At 37.3% G+C, this 25,725-nt stretch overlaps 2 protein-coding genes across 2 annotated transcripts in view; one reads left to right on the forward strand and one right to left on the reverse strand.

Moving 5' to 3' along the window:
• Positions 1-25,725, forward strand: part of LOC134533233 (uncharacterized) — a 348,667-nt gene that overhangs the window by 135,647 nt on the left and 187,295 nt on the right. The window lies entirely within an intron of this gene.
• The window catches only part of LOC134533232 (uncharacterized), an 87,553-nt gene that overhangs the window by 46,693 nt on the left and 15,135 nt on the right, over positions 1-25,725 (reverse strand). Inside the window, exon 2 of the mRNA XM_063370639.1 lies at positions 8,509-8,603. Within this exon, the coding sequence (XP_063226709.1) occupies positions 8,509-8,536 (28 nt within the window). The 5' untranslated portion in view covers positions 8,537-8,603. The remainder of the gene's footprint in view (positions 1-8,508; positions 8,604-25,725) is intronic.

Genomic DNA, 25,725 nt, shown 5'->3' on the forward strand with positions numbered 1-25,725 from the left:
TTCATTTTACAGTGAAGGGAAAGATCGCGGAAATTTCCTCTACGTTCATTTTGCAATCCTCCCCCACATGGCAGGTAACTTTCCCTCACTTCTCAAGTGAAAATTCCTTGCAAGTTCCGCGCGGTGCCGCGACGCGGCACGAATCATTACCGCGGGGCGTTGTCGGGTCCGTAGGGGGGGGGGGGGTGTTTGTAAGGAGCGCGTGACAGACAAGCCAGGGGCGAAGGAACAAAACGCCCCGGGATTGAAGTATTGTGTCGGCAGACGAGACGAGACGACGAGACGACGAGTTCCCCTCCAACCCGTTGCAACTTTTTTTACAAGACGCAGAATTACAAACTGGAAAAAGTAAAAAAAAAAAAGACGGAGACACGTGAACAATCGCATTTCCGCCGCTTTGAGACAAGGCTTTTTTTTTCCTTCACGGAGACAAGGTATCCTACGAGTCTGTGACAGCATTCGGTTCATTTCGTTCTTCCCGGAGAGAGTTTTTCTTCATACTTTGTACTCGTGTGAGGGAGACTTTTCTTTGTTTTGTTTGTAGAGCACAGAAAAATTTAAATAAATCTTTGTGAATGCTTGTTCATGAGCACGTGAGCACATTTCAAAATGTATTAAAAAGTATTCATTCCATCTTACAAACCGCGTAACGCGAGATATGATTGCTGGAATGTTTATCGCAAAAGAAACATCAAAGAGGGTCAAATATAAATAACAAAGTGTTAGCTAAAAAAAAAACAAAAAAACAGCACGGCCTGTCCGAGACAAATCTGGGGTTAGAGCGTCTAAGCATAACAAAAAAAAATTATAGACTGCTATGTTTCAAAATATACAAACTAATCAGGCATAGAACCAGTTAAGAGACCTCAATTGGACTTTGCTGCAAGACTTTCTTCCATTAAACCAATAGGGTGGTTTTTGAAATCTCATAGAGACAATTGGACGAAGGAAAGACAGCATGTAGTTCCAGTTTCACTAGTTTAAAGGTGACATTGCATTAGTTCTACCAGCGAACTTCACCTTTAGCGCTGTGCCTCATTCACATCAGGCTAACTACTTAAGAAGTGAATTCTTCATTTCACTTTAAAAGACAGTAATGAGGGATCAACTCAATTAGGAACAAAAGTGTCACTTATTATAGGGTTCTCTTGTCAGTTTATCACGCAATTTATACTCGATCATTTTATGTTTTGGTACAAACATTACGATTATGAAAAGTGTAAAACCTAATATTCTGTCACAACCCCATAGTGATTCGTCCCACGTGGTAACATTTCTCCTCTGCTCGAGCAGCTGTGACGAGTGCTCGAGGCAGATAAGCCAGTTCGCTCAGCTCGAGCACTTGAATACGCTGAGCAGTGCGGAGGCAAGGAAACAGCCATTGCTATCAGGGGGAGGGGGGGTGTTTAACCCGGTCGTTTGTCTGTATTACGCGAGAGCTATAGACGGTGCATGCAGATGGGGTAGTTAATTGTACCGTTTATCGACATATCTGCCACACAAGATTTATGCGCCCTATATGTGTTCCTTAAGGGTTTAACTAGCAACTGGCTTCAAGCATGAGCAATTGACTTGGTCGTTTTACTTTTTTGTTTGTTTACGACAGCCACGCTGTAACGCCCCTCGTGCCTCAAAATTAAATTATTTTAATTTAATTAAAAAGAGCCTTGGAAACTTGCTGGGTATGTTTAATAAGAAAAATAAAGTTATTGACCAGAGGTGGCACGAGGTGGACAACAAGACAATTTGGAACTCCCTGACACAAGCAACTGGGGAGCTGGTGGATCGTTTAAGGGAAGAAGGCAAATCGTAAATAAATTAACACTACACAAGTAGCTTGGTCTATAGGTTCCCTGTTTTATTTAAAAATGTAAATAATGAATTCTGTTTTCCATTTGATTTGGCATTTATAAGTTTCCCAATTAATGATATTTATTATATACTTCAATTTTTCGAGAACCGGCCGGCCCGATATTAGTATAACAACACATACTCAACTTTAACAACAAACAATTACATAAACAAAAATTTATAAGTATCACACCAAAATTTGATTCATCCAATTATTACATCGATGATTAGTTTTATTCATTCTACATATTCTTGAGGAAAGCACTGTTCGCTGGTAGGCTATTCATTCGATTAATGTAGTTCGTAGCTAGAAAGTGGGGGGGGGGATGTTAATTTTACATTACCACCCGGGTCTTCAAAAGATAACGTCGGGTCGCGGAAACATCTCTTCTAATGTGACCCGCAGTGGAGGTGCAGGACCACGAGCTGGGAGCAATTTGTCTCCAGCACTTCGACCCTGTCTGAAACCCAAATCAAATTCAAAACGAATTAGACTTGCTTCCAGACAGTCCTACACCGTCGGCGCAAAAGGCCAACAAACGGGAATGTGGGGGAAAAGGCCGGATTACTCACCAAACAGGGTGTAGAGTTCGGAGCTCACTAGGTGTCTCGCGCCGACATCAGGATGCCGCGGACCGAGAAGATGCGGATGCGCGAACGAAATCAAAAATTTAGAAAAAAAAATAAAAAAATAATAAAACTGCAAAATTAGAGACATGACTTGAACTAATTACTACTACTGACCGACTACTGAACAAATGGGATCACATCCCATCGATCAACTGACATCTCTTCTGCACCCGAATTCACAATTCCCGCGAAAAAACCTCCTAGCGCAGAGGACGTCGAGAAGACGTGGTCAGTAGCCGCGATCAGAGGCCTGAGTCCACGAGGGCGGACAAAGCTCCTAATTAAATCGGGCGGTGAGGCCCCGGGTCAAAGGAGTGGGGAGGTTCGGTTCTAGGCCGAAAATTTCCGAAGGAGTCCGAGGCGGGCGTGACAAGAACACGACATGCGCGCTCTCTACCGGACCGAAACGAAGGCAACGAACAATCGACTTCTACAGGTCGGGAGGAAGAAGCATAGGGCCATAAGGCGTAGCGGCGCTGCGCTCTGGCGGTGTAAAGGTGAACTAACGGAGGCGGTGAACTGACTCGCCGCCAGGTGTCACGAGCGTAGTCTCAGCTCGCTGGCCACCATGGGTGAAGTTGATTTTTTCTGCCGCTAGGTTTCGCGGAGGTCTCTTTAGGTCTCTTGGCTAAGTTCATGTCAGGTCACTGCTCCTGGATTTCTCAGAACTAATGGGGAAGGGTGGGGGAAACAAAAGGCGCAACGAAGCTGGGAACAACCGTCCATGGGATACGCGTTCGTGACAAGACTTACTACTCTCAGCAGCTCTCTGAGAAGTAGCAGCTTGCAGCCCAGAAGCTGCTCTATGCAGTTTTGGTCATGCAGGGAATTAAAATTACAAACTCGGGACGTGACTGCAGGCGAGAGAAATTTCAACCGGGCTGACCATGTCCACATTAGACAGCAAAATATCAGATTGGCCCCCTGGGAAGGGGCTTCGGTCCACTGGCACAAAGTTTAAATCCGTGGCGTACACCGGCCTAACAAAAAGTAAATCACCCCCATTAACAACCAGATAAATTTAAAAAATAAGAAACCCCAAAAAATTTTAAAATTATAGAAAAAAATTAAAAAAGGTGACGAAATGCCTAATTTCCGGCACAACGCCCAAATCAGTATGTTATTGGTATTAACTGGGAACTCATTTCTTGACTACCAAAATATTGTTTTGGGCCAGCTTCCGAGGTGTAAAATGTCCTGAATTCTATATCTGACGTCGTGGGTTCGTTTCCCTCTTCAGTAATAAGTGTATTAAGGGTATCCTCCACAAAGACCTCCAGAAAAAGGTAGACACATTATTGATAGGCCATTTAAAGTAATAATTGTAGAAACTCAACCCAAAAAAAAATATTTGAAGTTACTACGAAAATATTTTTGGTGGTATAAAATTTCCTAAGTTGCCTTTCCTTTTATAAGAAAATGCATGACAATGGATTTTGTGTTCACTAAAAATATTTGGAATGTTTTATTCTTTAAAAAACGTTAAGGGTCTTAAAATTTGTTTATTTGTATTGGTTTAAAAGAATACATCATTAGTAGAGACTGGACAAATTCGCGCTTTCGATGACCTTTAGGATAGACTCCGCAACCCCCTAAACACACAGGCAAATGCCACCTGCTCATTGGCTACTGACTCGTGACACCCGTCAACTGGGACGCTTGCGATTCGATACTTTTTTGGTTGAAGGTTTTCCATTGGCTCAAAGTCTTTCAGATAAACTGTAAGCCAATCACAGAAGAAATATAAAGGTACAGTTGTTTGGATTCTAGCATACCGTGAAATGAATCCGCGAATTTTTCCGGTCTCTAATCATTAGCCTCAAATAGGTTTTACAAAATAACTATTTCTTTGTACACACGTTCTAGAAAAGAATTCTAAGCAGTTAGTACCTTGAGACACTGGTGATTCTTAAGCCAGTAGTTGCTGATAGCTTTGTGGTTATCTTTTTTTCCTGTAGTCGTGATTTTCCGATAGTTAAATCTCATGGATGTGGGAAAATATTTTAGTAATCAACCCTGGAAACCACTTACGTGAACAATTTTGTTATATTTGGTTTGTTTAGTAAGTAACTAACTAAACAAATGAATTTCGCACAATCTTGGTCTACAAACAGTTGTTAAAAAGTAAGAAACGTCCATCAAAATATAAATATGAAAATCAGCGTTTTTAACCATATATTATTGCGTTTGCTGAAAATAATTATGTAACAAGTGTATATGAGTAGCGTTCTATCAAGAGTTTAGAGTCTCTCTATCTTCATGGAAATCTTTAGTTTTAAGTTTATTTACATAATCTAATTAATAATTTTTATTTACGCTCTCTAAGTATAAAGTAATGTGTGAAGTACATTTAATACATGTAATTGGTTGAGTGAAAATAAATTATTATTAACTTAAAAGGCTGATAATAAATGGTAACGGTAATTACTTCGTAAAATTAAAAATAAATGCTTTGTATTACATTAAGTGTTAAGTTATTTTAATAATTTAAATACTTTTTACTCCAACACAGGACGAGAACTTAGGTACTGAGCCTTTAGTTGCTGTGTCACATAAGTTTATATAAGAATCATGCAGTAATTAACTTTTGCACGAGTGCTGTAGGCTAACGTATCCTCCACAAATAAGTTGTTAAGCTTATTTAATGAATCTATTCACTGCCTTTAATTTATTTACAACTAATCAACATGATATAATATAACCATTTTTTATTATTATAAAGGTCTCTTACGAAAAAAATGTTTTTGTGAGAATAAATGTTTAACTATTTGCTTATAACCAAAAATATATTTTAACAATTTCAACTCTTTAGTTGATAACAGATGAACACGATGATCAGGAAAAACACTCCCTCCCCTGGAACGTATACTGGTAATATCCCCAGTTAATTTATTTATCACACTCAAGACAATCATTCGGTTTATGTCGCTGGTTTTATCGGCAATTAAGACATATAACAAGGCGTAGATGTCATGCCAAATCTTATCTTTGTTAGCACATGCAAAAATAAATACATTTTATCTGGCTCACATTTCAAATATATTATATATATATATATATATAAACACATACATTGTAGGTTAAGTCAAGTAACTACTTGTCTTGATATGCTGCAACGTAACTGTGTACACCAGAGAGTGCATAGTTTACAGGCAGTATTATTTTTTTTTCCAACGGATGATTTCAAGAGCGTTCAGACATTTATAAATAATGACATTCATCATGAAACTGGGAGTTAAATGTCTTATAAAAATACAAGTACTTTAACATTATTTTGTTAGTGTGTAAGTACGCACAGCTACCAACTCGACGGCTGGTATTATCCTACAAAAGGTTGGCGTCAGCCCGTGTTGATTCGAGCCCTGGTGGCACAGTGGCAGAATAATTCCACCCGACAACTCCAACACACTAGGAACCAGAACAGCATCGATGAGGAGTACTGAGCCGTGGTGTGGATGAGGTAGCATGGCCAGTTATTCTCCACTCTTTTGAATCTAACGTATAAAATAAACTTCTGTGAATTTTCTACAAAATTTATTTAACTTTGGCCAATGGGTGGCCAAAGGGTGGCCACGGATACTGCTGGTTGGCTGCTGCAGTATTGGAGGACACCCAAAAAATTGGTCGAACGTTTAAGTGAAGTGTTTACAACGTGGAAACAGTTTAAAACGACTGTATATCATTGAAGTGACTTTAACGACGGAAATATTGACTCATACTAACTTTTTTTTTAGGAAATCGCGAAATAAATAATCAGATCACTGATCAGACTGCAATAAGATATGCATGCGCTAGCGATTGTTCCTCTGTAATTGGCGGCCTTCTGCAAGAGAAGCCATTGCTAGAGACCTGTAAAATTCGCGATTTCAAATCCCTACAGGATAGACTCCATGATTCTCTACGCACTCGTGCAAATTACATCTGCTGATTGGTTACCGAATCGTAACTCCTGTTTACTGGAATGATCGTGATTCGCTAATTATTCTGTTAAAGATTTTTCATTGGCCCAGAGTCCTTCAGATAAACTGTGGCCCAATCACTGAAGCAAAATAATGTCAAAAGTATTTGGACTCTATCCTATCGCGAAATGAATCCGCGAATTTTACAGGTCTCTAGCCATTGCCCTATTTGGCCGGGCCATTCAGGACGCGTCTACTGTGTGGCTATGATTGGTGTGCTGACAGTAGACATGCAGGTCTGTCTGAAATAAACCCAGCCCACCAAGAAACACAGACAACCTCAAAGTTTCTGCACACAGCTGGTCTGGAAGAGTGCATGGCCATACTCACCAACCATCATTAGAAGGGACAAGATTATTTGGTGAATTGCGATAAAACCAAAATAAAACCAAAAAGCATGTCAATACACCCATAACATTGAAATTTAAGTTACTGAACAATAAAGCACCGAAATGCAATTAAAATCATGAAACTTACAAGAATTTTCAATCAAAACTTAACTCTATTGAAACATACGTTATCTTTAATCATTAATTTAATGAAAGTAATTTATTTAGCATGAATTTAGTACCAGTTTTATGAAAAAATATTTGAAAGAAGTTAATTTCTTTTAATAAGATTTTTTTTCCTCAAAAATACTTCATATTGTAGCCGTTAGCATGGTGCAAATTTCAGAATTTTTTTCATAGTGTTTCGTTTAATGGTCTATAGACCCTATAACCATCGTCAACTCAAGTATATGTATGCATATACATATATGTATATATCACTTTATTGTGGACACGACAACTGTTGCAATTTTTCACAAACCAATTCCAAACTGATATAAAAAATAAAGTAGTGGAAAATCTCGGTAGAATCCGTTATGGGCAATATCCAACAAAAGGGGCAGAAATTGGGAATGTTTTTTTTGAAGGAAAAAAAAAACAAAAATAGCCGTAACTCCCATAATATGAAAAAATTTTACATCCGTTTGAATTAATTATAACTCGTAGGAGTAATACCAAAATCTTTTATCTGAATAAGTTTATGATACGACCAACCATGTCTGTGAGTGGTTGAATAAACAAGGAGGACAAAAAAAAATCATAACTCCCTTCGTAGGTACAATTTCTAATTCTTACAAACTATGTGTTCATTTTATAATTTTTATAATACATTTGTCTGAACTTTTTTTAATAGACCAACTACCACTGCAAAACGAGTAGAATTTTAAAAAAAATAATAACTCCCTTAGTAGGTGCACTATCAAATCCGTCCGAATTGTTTGTAAATCCAAAAATTGTTTTTTAAACTTCTATTCGAAACAATTTTTGATAAGACGAACCCTTACTGTAAGGGGTTGAAAAAAAAAAAACTAGGTTTAAAATAAGAAATGAAATAAAACTTCCTTACCATGTTCTCTATCGAACTTTTTGTTGAACTTTGTAAATATTGTTGAAAACTTTTGTATTTTTTAAATTTCGCATCACCAATACTTACTGAAAGGGGTGAAAATAACAAGGGCAGAACTACCAAATTAAATTACTTTTTAAAAATATATATTACAATTCCGTTATAATTTATTGCAAAAGTCCTAAACAGTATCTTAAACCTTCGACTGACACAATTTTTTATGATTAAAATTAAAAACCAACTTAATACTTCCTTAGTATTAAATTCGTCAGAATTTATTTTTTAACTATATTAATATTACCTTAAAACTTTGTCCAAAAAAAATACGACCACGTATTAGTGCAAGGGATAAAAAAATAGTGTTTTTAAGGTCAAAAATAATTGCATAACTACCTTGGTAGGCATAATATGAAATTCTCAAAAGACATTCAATTCTGTTTGCATTGAGTTAAAAAAAAAAAAAAAAAAAAAAAAAAAAAAAAAAAAAAAAACATTCAATATATTTTCGCTGCATAGAAAATGAGAAAAAATTTAAATCGATTTCTTTCATGAATATTGTTTTGAGAACATGTATAATGATATGTGCATTATGTTCCACGAGTGTACAGAAGTAGCCAGAACACTGCCGGAATGTACCTGACGAGTCGTGTGGCGAGGGGGAAGGGGGCCTCACCTGCGGAGGATGATTGATGCTGCCTCATGGCGCCTAGGACGGCGCTGCTCTCCCGGCTGTCTGCTACTGCCTCATCGCCGCATCTCCCCGCGCCTCTGCACATCGCATTCATCACCCCATTAAACATCAACAACAACAAAAAAATCAACGACGGATTATAAGGTTGAGGGGGGGGGGGGGGAGGGATCTCCTTACTTTCGCGCCTCGCTCGAGGACTCCTCGCCTCGACGGGCGGGGAAAAGGGGCTGCCACTTGACAAATTGTCTCTCGGCGCTGCCAACTTCGGGGTGAGACACAGGATGGCCCATAACCAAAGCGCGTTGCCACCGGGACACTGTTGCCACATCTCTCGACCTGGATTTCTCACCAGTGCCACGAGACATACATAATTGTGAGTACATTTTTCAAATGTATTCCAACTTGTGTTACTCTTAAGTGCCCTTATTATCACGATATTAATTTAACTACCAGTTTTAGTTTATTCCCGAAACTTTAAAAGACAAAATTATAGGTAAACACAATAACTTAATTAAAGAGCAGTGCACTAACATTTAACTATTTAACATTCAATAAAAAACTAGTTATTTCAATTATGTTATTTCGTTACCGCACATTTTGTTTACTACATACCTACACTATTTAAAAAGTTTGCCTCTTTATCTGTCTGTAGCACATTTTCCAGTAAAATTTTAACAATACACTTTAAATTTTGCAAAAACATTACTGAACAAGCATACCTACCCTAGTAATTCTCGTATTCCAGTGTTAAAAAGAGAACGTACATCAGTTTGCCTCCGCGCTCAATACAGAATTTCGGTACGAGCACGGAAATTTCCATTCAGCTGGCAAAACTGCGCCACGGTGTTTCTGGCTGGACTAGTAACGTCCGGAAAAGAGTTTGCTTAGTCCTACCTGAGGTCTTACCTAAGGTTCCGGAATAGTTTGTCTTCAGTTTACATCGCATATGTAAGTATATGTCTTTTTTCAAGTTTCCTGTTCGACTGACAAAAGGATCAAATCAAATTTGTTAAATCGCAGCAGTTAAAAATAACAAACAGCTTAAATTGTTACTTGTCAATTCATAAAAAGCTAATATGTTATAAAAGGAATGCTGTTAACTTATAAACATTAAAAAATTTTCAAAAAAATTATGTACATATATTATAGATACTACTCCACCACGTAATCTATGAGTTTAGTGATGGTAAATAACCAAAGTTCAGGTTAACGATCGAATAAAAGATGATCTGCAAGTGAGTAAGGCAAATTCATGGTCGTAATTCATAGGTTCTGTCTGCATGCACATGCATTCTTTCAAAGATATGCACATTTTATACCACCAGAAAACTTAGGAGGCGACGAAAAAAAAGTGCCATGATTAAAGTCACTGCCAAACGCGTTGCTTTCTCAGGTGAGCACTATACTTACCTTCCATTGATAAGGGAAAGACACAGAGTAATAGTGGAGTAGCAATGACCTTAAAGTTTAGAGTGGGTCTCTTTTTCATGTATCATACCAATGATTCAACGTGGTTAAATTTCAGAACCCGAGGATCGAACTAAAGAGGAAGGTGTGTGCACTTGTTTTACATATTTTGTAGCTGACAGCATATTACCTGACGTATTTATTATTTATTTTATATATATATATATATATATATATACTAGATAATGCCCGGCATGCGTTGCATGCCTCAATCAATTTTTTAAACGTACACTAAGCATCTCTCTTTATCTCTCTATGTATATCTCTATAACTCTCTCTATCTTTCTATTTATATCTCTATCTCTATATATATTTATACATATATATCTCTATATATCTTTCTAGCGGACCCGAAAGACATTGTCCTGCCCAAATGTACATATGGCGGTAAGTATTTCTACGCTGGACATTTTGTATCTTCTCATTATACATACCCCTCCTCTTGGGCACGCCACTGCCGTTACCAAAAACCTTTCCCATGGTTACGCAGAAGGCAACAACAATGCAAAAGCCCGTTGCCATAGAGGCTAATTATCAACAATGCTTAGTTTTTTTGCTTTTAAAGCGTGTTTTTTTAGTTTTTTCTTAACTCAGAATCGAGATAAAATATCCAATTGTGAATCTAAACCATCCTCGAATCCCCGTGAACTCACACACAAAATTTCATCAAAATCGCGTATAAACAGACAGACAGAAAAAGTACTGTTTTATTATAGTAAGATAGATAGATTATTCTTACATGTTCGCATCCATGCAGTATATGAAAAATCAGCATGCATAGCCAGTAGTATAGGATAGTATGTTCTGCGGCTGGCTTCTGGCTGTGGATTGTGTGGATTGTGATTGTCTGTCCGCCATCTTGGATTTGTGACGTCACGGCGGCAAAAATTCCTCAAAATTCCTCAAAATTCCTCAAAAATGACTCAAAAATTCCCGTTTTAAGAAAAAATTTCCCGTTTTCGAGAGAAAAATTCCCGTTTCGAGGGAAAATTAGGATTTCGAAAAACCACAAAAGTCGTTTTGCATTAAAAACCACGAAATTCCTGATAGAGGCTTAAGCATCCCTAACTCAAGCCTCAGTTAAGCCTCTTTTAGGATTATGACGTCACCGTTGCTATTTTCGTTACGCCCGCCATCTTGAAAATCCGCAATTTTTATGTTAGAAAATCGGGAAAATTTTAAAAATCATTAAAAAAATTATTTGATCGAATTAAAAAAAATATTAAAAACCACTGTTGTAGTTATCGTTACGGTCGCCATCTTGGATCATATAAATGTTCCATATTTCGTTACACCCGCCATCTTGGTTGAGTAACATGTCATTCTTACACTTTACGTTACGACCACCATATTGGATCCTATTAATGTTGCAATTATCGTTATGGTCGCCATCTTGAAATTTAGTCACCATCTTGAAATTTAGACGCCATCTTGGAAATCCGTAATTTTTATGTTAGAAAATCGGGAAAAATTCCAAAATTCATCAAAAAATTAACTTAATAGAATTCTGATTGATTATATCGATGAACGTCCTTGGTTCGAAACTGGTGAGGGCAAAAAATAAAAAAATCAGATCCTTCCTCCACAGAAGCCACCTACAGACTGACCTACCACCACCAATAACTAGGTATTTACCATCAGCTGGTATGACGTCATGTCCGCCATCTTGTCTTTGTCCGCTGGAGGGAACCATCTTGTTTTCGTCAGCTAGAGTGTGCTGGAGACATGTTAGTATAATGTTCTGTTCACCATAACTTTGACCTTGACCTTGAACTTTGACCTTGACCTTGAACTTTGACCTTGACCTTGAACTTTGACCTTGACCTTGAACTTTGACCTTGACCTTAAACTTTGACCTTTACCTTGAAATTTGACCTTGAACTTTGTCCTTGACCTTGAAAATTGACCTTGGCCTTTGACCTTGACATTGAACTTTGACCTTGACCTTGAAATTTGACCTTGACCTTGATGTCCATCACGGATCCGTCATTTTATGTTCAGTACATGCTAGTGGTCATTGCCACCATCATGTTTTCGTCTGCTGGAGGACACCATATTGTGTGTACTCGTCTTACCATCATGCTAGTTTTATTCTAACATGCTACAGTGCAGTAATCATTTATTATTACTGAGGTGCCCACCATCTTGAAATTTGACCGCCATCTTGAAATCATGTAATTATTTAGCTAGAAATGCGGGAAAAATTCCAATAGTCTCCGAAAAAATCAATTATTAATTTACAAATTGAATCGATGGATCCCTGTCCACGGTTCGATTCTTGACCAGAGACAGTTGTAACTAATTATTAAATAAATGTTAGGTTCTGTTTTCCATTACCTTTCGCGGAGTTTATTAATCATTCACTGTACGAAAATCAACTCAAGTCAATATACCGGACCAACTAATTAAATCAGTGCCGATTAGCCTATTATGAAAGTCTAATTTTTCAATAATCTGAATAACATATATAAGCCGTTCATGTACAAAGCCACACATATAGATCAATTGTCTTCAGTCCATGAGACCGAGTCATGTCATTATCAGATGTATAGGCTAGTCATTTCAGGACCACATGACCTTCGTAATCCATCGTGACATTTTTATACATTCTAAAGGACCAAGTAACCTTGTAAAATATTTTAGTAACACCAAGGGTGATAAACTAGTATATATTCAATCACTACATTTTGTACTACGCGCAATCAACAAAAAAGAAAGCACCAACAACGAAAAGACAGCACCACCAACGAAAAGACAGCTCATTTGGAAGCACCGTCAACGAAAAGACAGCACCGCCAACGTAAATACAGCACATTTGGAAGCACCGACAACGAAAAGACAGCAGCGACAACGAAAAGACAGAACATTTGGAAGCACCGACAACGAAAAGGCACCACATTTGGAAGCACCAACATCTAAAAGACAGCACCGCCATCGAAAAGGCAGCACATTTTGGAAGCACCGACAACGAAAAGGCAGCACCGTCATCGTAAAGGCACGGACCGCAAGACCGGGTCATGTCAATATCAGACATATAGACCATGAACTAAGTACACACAGGAAAAAGGAATGTACACGCAGGAAAACGGAACGTACACGCTGGAAAACGGAATTTACACTCAGGAAAACGGAATGTACACGCAGGAAAACGGAATATACACGCAGGAAAACGGAATTTACACTCAGGAAAACGGAACGTACACGCAGAAAAAACGGAACGTACGCGCAGGAAAACGGAAGGTACACTCAGGAAAACGGAACGTACACGCAGGAAAAACGGAATGTACGCGCAGGAAAACGGAAGGTACACGCAGTAAAACGGAACGTACACGCAGGAAAAACGGAAGGTATACGCAGGAAAACGGAACGTACACGCAGGAAAACGGATCGTACACGCAGGAAAACGGATTGTACACGCAAGAAAACGGAATGTTCACGCAGGAAAACGGAATGTACACGCAGGAAAACGGAATTTACACGCAGGAAAACGGAACGTACACGCAGGAAAAACGGAACGTACACGCAGGAAAAACGGAACGTACACGCAAGAAAACGGAACGTACACACAGGAAACGCAATGTACACGCAGGAAACGGAATGATCACAGGCTCCAAAATTCATTGGCTCCAACATTCATTGACTCCAATATTCATTGGCTCCAATGTTAATTTACTCCAATATACATTGACTCCAATATTTATTGGCTTCAATATTCATTGGCTCCATCAGTCATTGTCACCAACAGTCTTTTGGTTCCAAAAGTCTTTTGGCTCTAAATATATTTGGCTAGAATTATTCGAGTCTAAGAGACTATGAGGCTACATGGCTACGAGTCTAAAATGATCTAGATATTTACGAGTTATACACGGCTTGCGAGGCTAGAGCTACGAAGCTTCTAGTTCACAAGTTTACGTGACTGCGAGGATACAGGACTACTAGTCTACATGAGTACTTGACTACGAAGCTACTCGTCTACAAGGCTCCAATTGTAGCATCTGTCTTCGTCAGAATTTTCTCTCTTGCTCCAACTGCACCACCACCATTATGTTATAAGATTACATGGATACTTGCTTACGTAGCTTCAAGTCTACGAGGCTCCAATGCATCATGACTACGCGACTTCAAGCAATGAGGTTATGAGACTACGCGAATACGAATCTTCAAGTTTACGAGACTGCGAGGCTACAGAGCTACGAAGCCTCTAGAAAAAGAGTTTACGTGACTGCGAGGATAGAGGTCATCAAGTCTACATGAGTACTTGACTACGAAGCTACTCATCTACAAGGCTCCAGTTGCCGTATCTGTCTTCGACGGAATTTTCTCTTTTGTTCCAACTGCACCACCATGTGCCATTGCAGCATTCAGCTGGGCGTACACTCGTTTTTGCTTAACTATTTGTGTGTTGTTTTTTTTTGTTTTGGCAAACTGAACGCTGGTTTATTTTTTTTTTTAAGAATTTCTGTTATGGGGGTAATTTATTTGTAATATTGTCTTTAAGTGAAGGTATGTTTTGTTCTAACTATTTGTATTGTATTTTATTATCACATAATTATTATCCAATTTAAGTGCATCAAGAATCATAAAAAGAACTCTGAACAAATTTAATTATTTTAAAGTTTAATTAATTATATTTTCGTCATGGCAGTGTGCTATTCAGTTTTCGGAACTATTCTTTAAATTGTGCATTTGTAACTATGTTTGGCTAACTGTGTTATGCCATCTATGGTCACTTCCTTCTTCTTGGTGACCATCATGTGAAAAACTGTATTAATTTCTGCTCTTTATTTATCCACCGCATCCATGCGGTAGTTTCAAGTTTGGGTAGCCGCCTATTGGGTGAGTTTTCGCAGATTTCTCTGGAAATCATGCTGGACATTTATTTTTAAATATTTCACCATGTAATTAGTCTTTTGAAATGTTTTTATAGCGGCCCACGAGTCATGGATCTGGAGTGCTTCCCTATGCCGGCCATGCTATGAACTACTTGTAACCCTTTGTTTGGAGTAGAGGATGTTCTCCTCTCTTTTCTGACGGCTACGGGATTCACTCACTCATGAATTCAGGAAAGTGATTCTTCGTTTTCATACTTCGCATGAAGCATGTGTTCGGCAGTAAATGTGGACAACCTACCTAAATTCATTTTATAAATTTTTCATCGTTTGTTTTTATTTTGTTTTGCTAACATAAATTTATGAATTAAAGTAACGTTAATAATTTATTTATTGTCTTGGGGCCCCATAGTTTTTTTAATTTAAGTAACAAATGTAACAAGTGACAAATGTAACAAGTAACAAATGATATTCTATTTATTGTTTATGAAGATTTATAAATAACTAAGTAATACTGTAATACTCATAAAGTTTTTTTAATATATCAAATATAACTGATGGTCTGAAAATGAGTTAGTTTCTATTTTTAAATATTACCCCCAAGTTAATCTAAAAGAAAATATATTCTCATGTCTCTATTGTAATTTATACTAATCCTTTGGTTAATACATAATAACATAGTACAGTAAATGTAAACGATCCGACATATCTGAAACTTTCATGTGTTATAGTGTCCTTGGGTAACTTCCAATGCCACACATTGAGGTTATGTAGGATGCTATAGCAGATGAATACCTTTCAGTCAAAACAATATGTCACAAAAATGGTAGCAGAGCGTGGTTTGCTGTTTACTATGTTATTATTTTGTTTTATATATACAATTGTGAAGAAACTAAATCATAATTTTAATTTTAAGATTTTATAACCTTAAATATTTTGTTGTGTAAAATAACTCATAAACATTCTCTTTTGTGTGATATCTCTTACCTTTTGCAATCTTAAATAATTCTTTTTATGAATTTTAATAGTATTTTTAATATTGGTAAACTAATTTTTTTTGTAATCTCTTAGCTAATATTTTAAAGTATAAAACTGTAATTGTTTTAATGATAGATAATATTATTTGCATATTATTTATTAACATAATTCTAAATTGTATTTCAGTTTAAATATTGATGCAAGTTTTGTTTGTTCAGAGAATTTTTTGAATATTATTTCCCGTTTTCATGATACTTTAATTTTTTTAAATCTTATTTTGCAGATTTTCATGTGTTGAGTGGTCTGTGGTTTACTGTTGTTACTTCAGGGAATTTTTTAATTGAGGATGTTTTGTTTACTTTTCGTGTATCACCAATTGGGGCACGTTTTTCGTTACCTAACCATGATAGGTATTTTTTGTTTTTGTTGCCATCATTCAATAAGTTCTTTTTTTCAGCTGGTTGTTTTAATCATTTTAATGTTGTTTACTTTGCCCATGTTTTGTTGTAGGTCATCTTGGGTATGTATTTTATCTAATTTCTTTTCAGAGACATATTGCCGTTTCCCTATTATGTTCATTTAATGTGTGTTCTAGTGCTTTTCATTGCACAGTTTAATAATTGAGGTTATGGTATTGTTTTATAAGTATCTAATTTGCAGTATATTTATTTTTGAATCAAGTATTTGGGTAATATATTCTTTTTGTCTTAAATTGTGTTGGATCATCATTTAAATTTTTTCTCTTGAGCCTATTAATTTTTTTCATTTAAATTTCACTATTTTGCTTTGTTTTGTTTTAATTATTTTGTTTCAGTAAGATGCAGTAAAAGGTCAGTGGTTTTCTTCTGTTAGAATTTTGTCGTTTCTCTTTTGAATCTTTTCTTTAAGCACTAATATAGAAAGTTTTATAGTTTTAATGCATTGCATGTTTACAATTTTGTATTGTCTGGAGTAAGTGACTTCCAGACGACATTAGATTTTGTTTTAATGTTTTGTTGACTCTGGTCAAGTTTAGCCCGTGGGCAAACTTTTGCTAAATTAGTTTTTCTTGTGGTGGTCCTTAGAGCTGTTGAGCCAGGACAATTTTCTAAGTGTTAGGCTTCACCAACACTTATTTTTGGTGACCTCTGTCATGTTTTAAATCTTATGTCTGCCATGGAAGATCCAATCACTCATTTTAATAATAGTTTCATTTTAGGTTAATAATTTGTTTTGTGATTTTATTGTTTTTTGAATAATTAATTTTTTTTAGTGCTAACCTTGATTTATTGCTTTTCTATTTTGTTTGTCTTGCTAGGGTCATCTTTTAAAATAACATTTTAATATATCCGTTTTGTTTCTTGTCTTGTCATCCAAAACATATACTCTTTTTGAAATTTCTGTTTTATAGGTTATGTGTGTGTTAGTTCATGTGGGGATGTGGTGTGTTGTGTAGGTGTTGTGTGTCTTGTACATCTCTCCACACGATACAGCTGTTTCATATGTGTTCCACACATTACACCGTGTAGTGTCATAAACTTAATCATTTTTTCATTTTTTTATTTTTCAAGTTTTTTGTTTTGAATTTAGATGTTCCTTTTGTTTTAATTTTGTGTACTAGGTTGTTGCTGTATGACATCTTTCCGGTGGGGTGTCTGCTGCATGGAGTTTGCTAGGGTGGTTGCAGCTTCGGCTTGGTGTTGCTGCGACTCACCGTTTCAGCCATCTCTGGTGAATTTCGTGTAGTGGAGTTCTGCTTGGTGGGATTGTCTTATAGTGACACATTCTTCATTCTAAGGTATGGTTTCAACTGACTTCTTCTTAAAAATTTTTCCTTTTAATACATTGCAAGCAGTTATTTTTTTTTATTCATTTCACCTTTGCTGAATCAACTTTGTTCATGTTATATTTTGTGTTAGTGGTCAAGCTTGCTTTTGCAGGTGCTAAATTATCTCTTGAGTGTCTAAGGTATGGGACTTAGTCATTCACCTTTGGACGACCGTTTTCTTATTTTTTTTAATTTTGTGTTGTCGCTGAATAAGCAGTTTAGAGATTTTTGTTTTCTTTTTTTTGGGGCTCATATTTCTTTCGTATTTGATCTGTATTTTCAGTGTAAGTTTTGTTAAACTTTGATTAGGTATCTTCTATTTGGAAAATTTTTTAAATTTTATCATGATGTGTTGTTTGAACTGCAGGGTTCAGAGCGGTATCTTAAGATCAGGATCTTAGTGACCAGTATCGGGAGTGTGACCTGTTGTATTTTGGCACCTCCCAGTTTTTTTTTTAAGCCGACGGGCATTTTGTTTGAGGTTTTGTCCCTCTTTGTTGTAGCATACGCTGGCTGTCCTGGGTACTTGTACCACCTATCTGTCCTGTTTTGTTTCTACAACCACACACTAATTTTTTTTTACCGGTATTTTGGTATTTTGATCTTCGATTTAAATTACACTTTAGCCTTGAGATTTGTCTCTCGTAGGTATGAGAGTATCCTACGTTCAGCTGATTTATGTCAATTTCGAGACTGAGTTTTCTATAATTTTCTTGAGCGAGCATTTAATAAGATTTATTATGCAGGTGTGTATAGTCCCCATTTTATTTTAATAATTGTATGAAGAGGTGTATATTCCTCATTGAGTATGGAGTTTATAAGGATAATATTTTGTTGTTTCTCAGTAAATATATAGGGGTTTTATGCTCGTGTCTGGTGTTTGTTTCTTCTGCAGTATAATGATTTAAGTTCTTGATTTCTATATATAATACAGTCTTTGTAGTTTTGACATCATTAATTCTTATGTCTTTTTTTTTGGGTAAATTGAATTGTTTTTGATGGCAACTTTTAAAAAAAAAAAATTTTTTTTAAGACGGTAGCGTTTGGTTTGAGGGAGGGAGTGTGTGCCATTGCAGCATTCAGCTGGGCGTACACTCGTTTTTGCTTGACTATTTGTGTGTTGTTTTTTTTTGTTTTGGCAAACTGAACGCTGGTTTATTTTTTTTTTAAGAATTTCTGTTATGGGGGTAATTTATTTGTAATTTTGTCTTTAAGTGAAGGTATGTTTTGTTCTAACTATTTGTATTGTATTTTATTATCACATAATTATTATCCAATTTAAGTGCATCAAGAATCAAAGAAAAGAACTCTGAACAAATTTAATTATTTTAAAGTTTAATTAATTATATTTTCGTCAAGGCAGTGTGCTATTCAGTTTTCGGAACTATTCTTTAAATTGTGCATTTGTAACTATGTTTGGCTAACTGTGTTATGCCATCTATGGTCACTTCCTTCTTCTTGGTGACCATCATGTGAAAAACTGTATTAATTTCTGCTCTTTATTTATCCACCGCATCCATGCGGTAGTTTCAAGTTTGGGTAGCCGCCTATTGGGTGAGTTTTCGCAGATTTCTCTGGAAATCATGCTGGACATTTATTTTTAAATATTTCACCATGTAATTAGTCTTTTGAAATGTTTTTATAGCGGCCCACGAGTCATGGATCTGGAGTGCTTCCCTATGCCGGCCATGCTATGAACTACTTGTAACCCTTTGTTTGGAGTAGAGGATGTTCTCCTCTCTTTTCTGACGGCTACGGGATTCACTCACTCATGAATTCAGGAAAGTGATTCTTCGTTTTCATACTTCGCATGAAGCATGTGTTCGGCAGTAAATGTGGACAACCTACCTAAATTCATTTTATAAATTTTTCATCGTTTGTTTTTATTTTGTTTTGCTAACATAAATTTATGAATTAAAGTAACGTTAATAATTTATTTATTGTCTTGGGGCCCCATAGTTTTTTTAATTTAAGTAACAAATGTAACAAGTGACAAATGTAACAAGTAACAAATGATATTCTATTTATTGTTTATGAAGATTTATAAATAACTAAGTAATACTGTAATACTCATAAAGTTTTTTTAATATATCAAATATAACTGATGGTCTGAAAATGAGTTAGTTTCTATTTTTAAATATTACCCCCAAGTTAATCTAAAAGAAAATATATTCTCATGTCTCTATTGTAATTTATACTAATCCTTTGGTTAATACATAATAACATAGTACAGTAAATGTAAACGATCCGACATATCTGAAACTTTCATGTGTTATAGTGTCCTTGGGTAACTTCCAATGCCACACATTGAGGTTATGTAGGATGCTATAGCAGATGAATACCTTTCAGTCAAAACAATATGTCACAACCAGCATTATGTTATAAGATTACATGGATACTTGCCTGCGTAGCTTCAAGTCTACGAGGCTCCATTACATCATGTCTACGCGACTACAAGCCATGAGGTTACGAGACTACGTGACTACGAATCTTCAAGTTGACGAGACTGCGAGGCTACAGATCTACGAAGCCTCTAGAATAAACGAGTTTACGTGTCTGCATGGATACAGGAATACAAGTCTGCATGAGTTCTTGACTACGAAGCTACTCGTCTACAAGGCTCCAATTACTACATTTGTCTTCGACGGAATTTTCTCTTTTGCTACATCGGCTCCAATGCATCATGACTACGAGACTACGTGCCATGAGGTTACGAGACTGTGCGATTGCAAGTCTTCAAGGTTACGTGATCCCGAGGCTATAGGACTACCAAGCTTCCAGAACGTATGGTTACGAGACTGCATGACTAATTGGCGGCGTGGCTACGAAACTTCATGTCTCTAACTGACTACAATAGCACTATTCAGTGGTGAGAGTTAATTTATCTCATGCAAAGGTACTTGCTGCAAGTAGTTCCGCTTTTCAACATCAGATGACGTCACGTGTTGCTTGCAGGTAAATAATATTTATTTCTTATATGCGGGATGCTCACTATCGATCGCATAAGAAGGATGGCTTCGTTAGTCTCCAAGGAGAGGGAAGTTCGTCCTTCCTGCTAGTGCTTCTCAGATTTCTCATGGTCCACCATTTGGATTGCGACGTTACGGCGACCATCTTTGATGGGTGTGACCTTGACCTTTGACCGAAACCGCAGGAATGATCGCAAGCACTCGGATTAATCATCAAAATATTGATAAGAATAATCAGGAGCACACGGAGAAAACCATCACAATATTGATAAGAATAATCAGAAGCACACGGAGAAAAACGACACATGTTTTCTTTGATATCATAAAATTACAGGAAAAAAAATTAAAAATAAAAATAAATTAATAAAAAATTTAAAAAAATTTAAAAATACATAAAATTCTGGCTTGTACTAAAACTCTATCTTTGCTCAACAATGATAAGTTTACAAGCTAGCAGAATCAGTTTATGTATTTTTTAATTTTTTTAATTTTTTATTAATTTATTTTTATTTTTAATTTATTTTTCCTGTAATTTTATGATATCAAAGAAAACATGTGTCGTTTTTTTCCGTGTGCTTCTGATTATTCTTATCAATATTGTGATGGTTTTCTCCGTGTGCTCCTGATTATTCTTATCAATATTTTGATGATTAATCCGAGTGCTTGCGATCATTCCTGCGGTTTCGGTCAAAGGTCAAGGTCACACCCATCAAAGATGGTCGCCGTAACGTCACAATCCAAATGGTGGACCGTGAGAAATCTGAGAAGCACTAGCAGGAAGGACGAACTTCCCTCTCCGTGGAGACTAACGAAGCCATCCTTCTTATGCGATCGATAGTGAGCATCCCGCATATAAGAAATAAATATTATTTACCTGCAAGCAACACGTGACGTCATCCGATGTTGAAAAGCGGAACTATTTGCAGCAAGTACCTTTGCATGAGATAAATTAACTCTCACCACTGAATAGTGCTATTGTAGTCAGTTAGAGACATGAAGTTTCGTAGCCGCGCCGCCAATTAGTCATGCAGTCTCGTAACCATACGTTCTGGAAGCTTGGTAGTCCTATAGCCTCTGGATCACGTAACCTTGAAGACTTGCAATCGCATAGTCTCGTAACCTCATGGCACGTAGTCTCGTAGTCATGATGCATTGGAGCCGATGTAGCAAAAGAGAAAATTCCGTCGAAGACAAATGTAGTAATTGGAGCCTTGTAGACGAGTAGCTTCGTAGTCAAGAACTCATGCAGACTTGTATTCCTGTATCCATGCAGACACGTAAACTCGTTTATTCTAGAGGCTTTGTAGATCTGTAGCCTCGCAGTCTCGTCAACTTGAAGATTCGTAGTCACATAGTCTCGTAACCTCATGGCTTGTAGTCGCGTAGACATGATGTAATGGAGCCTCGTAGACTTGAAGCTACGTAGGCAAGTATCCATGTAATCTTATAACATAATGCTGGTGGTGCAGTTGGAACAAAAGAGAAAATTCCGTCGAAGACAGATACGGCAACTGGAGCCTTGTAGATGAGTAGCTTCGTAGTCAAGTACTCATGTAGACTTGATGACCTCTATCCTCGCAGTCACGTAAACTCTTTTTCTAGAGGCTTCGTAGCTCTGTAGCCTCGCAGTCTCGTAAACTTGAAGATTCGTATTCGCGTAGTCTCATAACCTCATTGCTTGAAGTCGCGTAGTCATGATGCATTGGAGCCTCGTAGACTTGAAGCTACGTAAGCAAGTATCCATGTAATCTTATAACATAATGGTGGTGGTGCAGTTGGAGCAAGAGAGAAAATTCTGACGAAGACAGATGCTACAATTGGAGCCTTGTAGACGAGTAGCTTCGTAGTCAAGTACTCATGTAGACTAGTAGTCCTGTATCCTCGCAGTCATGTAAACTTGTGAACTAGAAGCTTCGTAGTTCTAGCCTCGCAAGCCGTGTATAACTCGTAAATATCTAGATCATTTTAGACTCGTAGCCATGTGGCCTTATAGTCTCTTAGACTCGAATAATTCTAGCCAAATATATTTAGAGCCAAAAGACTTTTGGAACCAAAAGACTGTTGGTGACAATGACTGATGGAGCCAATGAATATTGAAGACAATGAATATTGGAGTCAATGTATATTGGAGTAAATGAACATTGGAGCCAATGAATATTGGAGTCAATGAATGTTGGAGCCAATGAATTTTGGAGCCTGTGATCATTCCGTTTCCTGCGTGTACGTTCCGTTTCCTGTGTGTACGTTCCGTTTTCTTGCGTGTACGTTCCGTTTTTCCTGCGTGTACGTTCCGTTTTTCCTGCGTGTACGTTCCGTTTTCCTGCGTGTAAATTCCGTTTTCCTGCGTGTACATTCCGTTTTCCTGCGTGAACATTCCGTTTTCCTGCGTGTACGATCCGTTTTCCTGCGTGTACGATCCGTTTTCCTGCGTGTACGATCCGTTTTCCTGCGTGTACGTTCCGTTTTCCTGCGTATACCTTCCGTTTTTCCTGCGTGTACGTTCCGTTTTACTGCGTGTACCTTCCGTTTTCCTGCGCGTACATTCCGTTTTTCCTGCGTGTACGTTCCGTTTTCCTGAGTGTACCTTCCGTTTTCCTGCGCGTACATTCCGTTTTTCCTGCGTGTACGTTCGGTTTTCCTGAGTGTAAATTCCGTTTTCCTGCGTGTATATTCCGTTTTCCTGCGTGTACATTCCGTTTTCCTGAGTGTAAATTCCGTTTTCCAGCGTGTACGTTCCGTTTTCCTGCGTGTACATTCCTTTTTCCTGTGTGTACTTAGTTCATGGTCTATATGTCTGATATTGACATGACCCGGTCTTGCGGTCCGTGCCTTTACGATGACGGTGCTGCCTTTTCGTTGTCGGTGCTTCCAAAATGTGCTGCCTTTTCGATGGCGGTGCTGTCTTTTAGATGTTGGTGCTTCCAAATGTGGTGCCTTTTCGTTGTCGGTGCTTCCAAATGTTCTGTCTTTTCGTTGTCGCTGCTGTCTTTTCGTTGTCGGTGCTTCCAAATGTGCTGTATTTACGTTGGCGGTGCTGTCTTTTCGTTGACGGTGCTTCCAAATGAGCTGTCTTTTCGTTGGTGGTGCTGTCTTTTCGTTGTTGGTGCTTTCTTTTTTGTTGAATGCGCGTAGTACAAAATGTAGTGATTGAATATATACTAGTTTATCACCTCTTGGTGTTACTAAAATATTTTACAAGGTTACTTGGTCCTTTAGAATGTATAAAAATGTCACGATGGATTACGAAGGTCATGTGGTCCTGAAATGACTAGCCTATACGTCTGATAATGACATGACTCGGTCTCATGGACTGAAGACAATTGATCTATATGTGTGGCTTTGTACATGAACGGCTTATATATGTTATTCAGATTATTGAAAAATTAGACTTTCATAATAGGCTAATCGGCACTGATTTAATTAGTTGGTCCGGTATATTGACTTGAGTTGATTTTCGTACAGTGAATGATTAATAAACTCCGCGAAAGGTAATGGAAAACAGAACCTAACATTTATTTAATAATTAGTTACAACTGTCTCTGGTCAAGAATCGAACCGTGGACAGGGATCCATCGATTCAATTTGTAAATTAATAATTGATTTTTTCGGAGACTATTGGAATTTTTCCCGCATTTCTAGCTAAATAATTACATGATTTCAAGATGGCGGTCAAATTTCAAGATGGTGGGCACCTCAGTAATAATAAATGATTACTGCACTGTAGCATGTTAGAATAAAACTAGCATGATGGTAAGACGAGTACACACAATATGGTGTCCTCCAGCAGACGAAAACATGATGGTGGCAATGACCACTAGCATGTACTGAACATAAAATGACGGATCCGTGATGGACATCAAGGTCAAGGTCAAATTTCAAGGTCAAGGTCAAAGTTCAAGGTCAAAGGCCAAGGTCAATTTTCAAGGTCAAGGACAAAGTTCAAGGTCAAATTTCAAGGTCAAGGTCAAAGTTTAAGGTCAAGGTCAAGGTCAAGGTCAAAGTTCAAGGTCAAGGTCAAAGTTCAAGGTCAAAGTTCAAGGTCAAGGTCAAAGTTCAAGGTCAAGGTCAAGGTCAAAGTTCAAGGTCAAGGTCAAAGTTATGGTGAACAGAACATTATACTAACATGTCTCCAGCACACTCTAGCTGACGAAAACAAGATGGTTCCCTCCAGCGGACAAAGACAAGATGGCGGACATGACGTCATACCAGCTGATGGTAAATACCTAGTTATTGGTGGTGGTAGGTCAGTCTGTAGGTGGCTTCTGTGGAGGAAGGATCTGATTTTTTTTATTTTTTGCCCTCACCGGTTTCGAACCAAGGACGTACATCGATAATCAATCAGAATTCTATTAAGTTAATTTTTTGATGAATTTTGGAATTTTTCCCGATTTTCTAACATAAAAATTACGGATTTCCAAGATGGCGTCTAAATTTCAAGATGGTGACTAAATTTCAAGATGGCGACCATAACGATAATTGCAACATTAATATGATCCAATATGGTGGTCGTAACGTAAAGTGTAAGAATGACATGTTACTCAACCAAGATGGCGGGTGTAACGAAATACGGAACATTTATATAATCCAAGATGGCGACCGTAACGATAACTGCAACAGTGGTTTTTAATATTTTTTTAAGTCGATCAAATAATTTTTTTAATGATTTTTAAAATTTTCCCGATTTTCTAACATAAAAATTGCGGATTTTCAAGATGGCGGGCGTAACGAAAATAGCAACGGTGACGTCATAATCCTAAAAGAGGCTTAACTGAGGCTTGAGTTAAGGATGCTTAAGCCTCTATCAGGAATTTCGTGGTTTTTTAATGCAAAACGACTTTTGTGGTTTTTCGAAATCCTAATTTTCCCTCGAAACGGGAATTTTTCCCTCGAAAACGGGAAATTTTTTCTTAAAACGGGATTTTTGTGTCATTTTTGAGGAATTTTGAGGAATTTTTGCCGCCGTGACGTCACAAATCCAAGATGGCGGACCGACAATCACAATCCACGCGCCGGCGCCATCCGCAGAACATACTATCCTATACTACTATAGCCCCACACCTATAACTATACGTATCTGCTGCCCACGACTTTTTCCGCATGGAATTTTGTATTATCTTGCACCATTTAGAAATTTAAACATTATAACATA

Source organism: Bacillus rossius, chromosome 6, assembly GCF_032445375.1.
Source record: "Bacillus rossius redtenbacheri isolate Brsri chromosome 6, Brsri_v3, whole genome shotgun sequence".
Lineage (NCBI taxonomy): Eukaryota > Metazoa > Arthropoda > Insecta > Phasmatodea > Bacillidae > Bacillus > Bacillus rossius.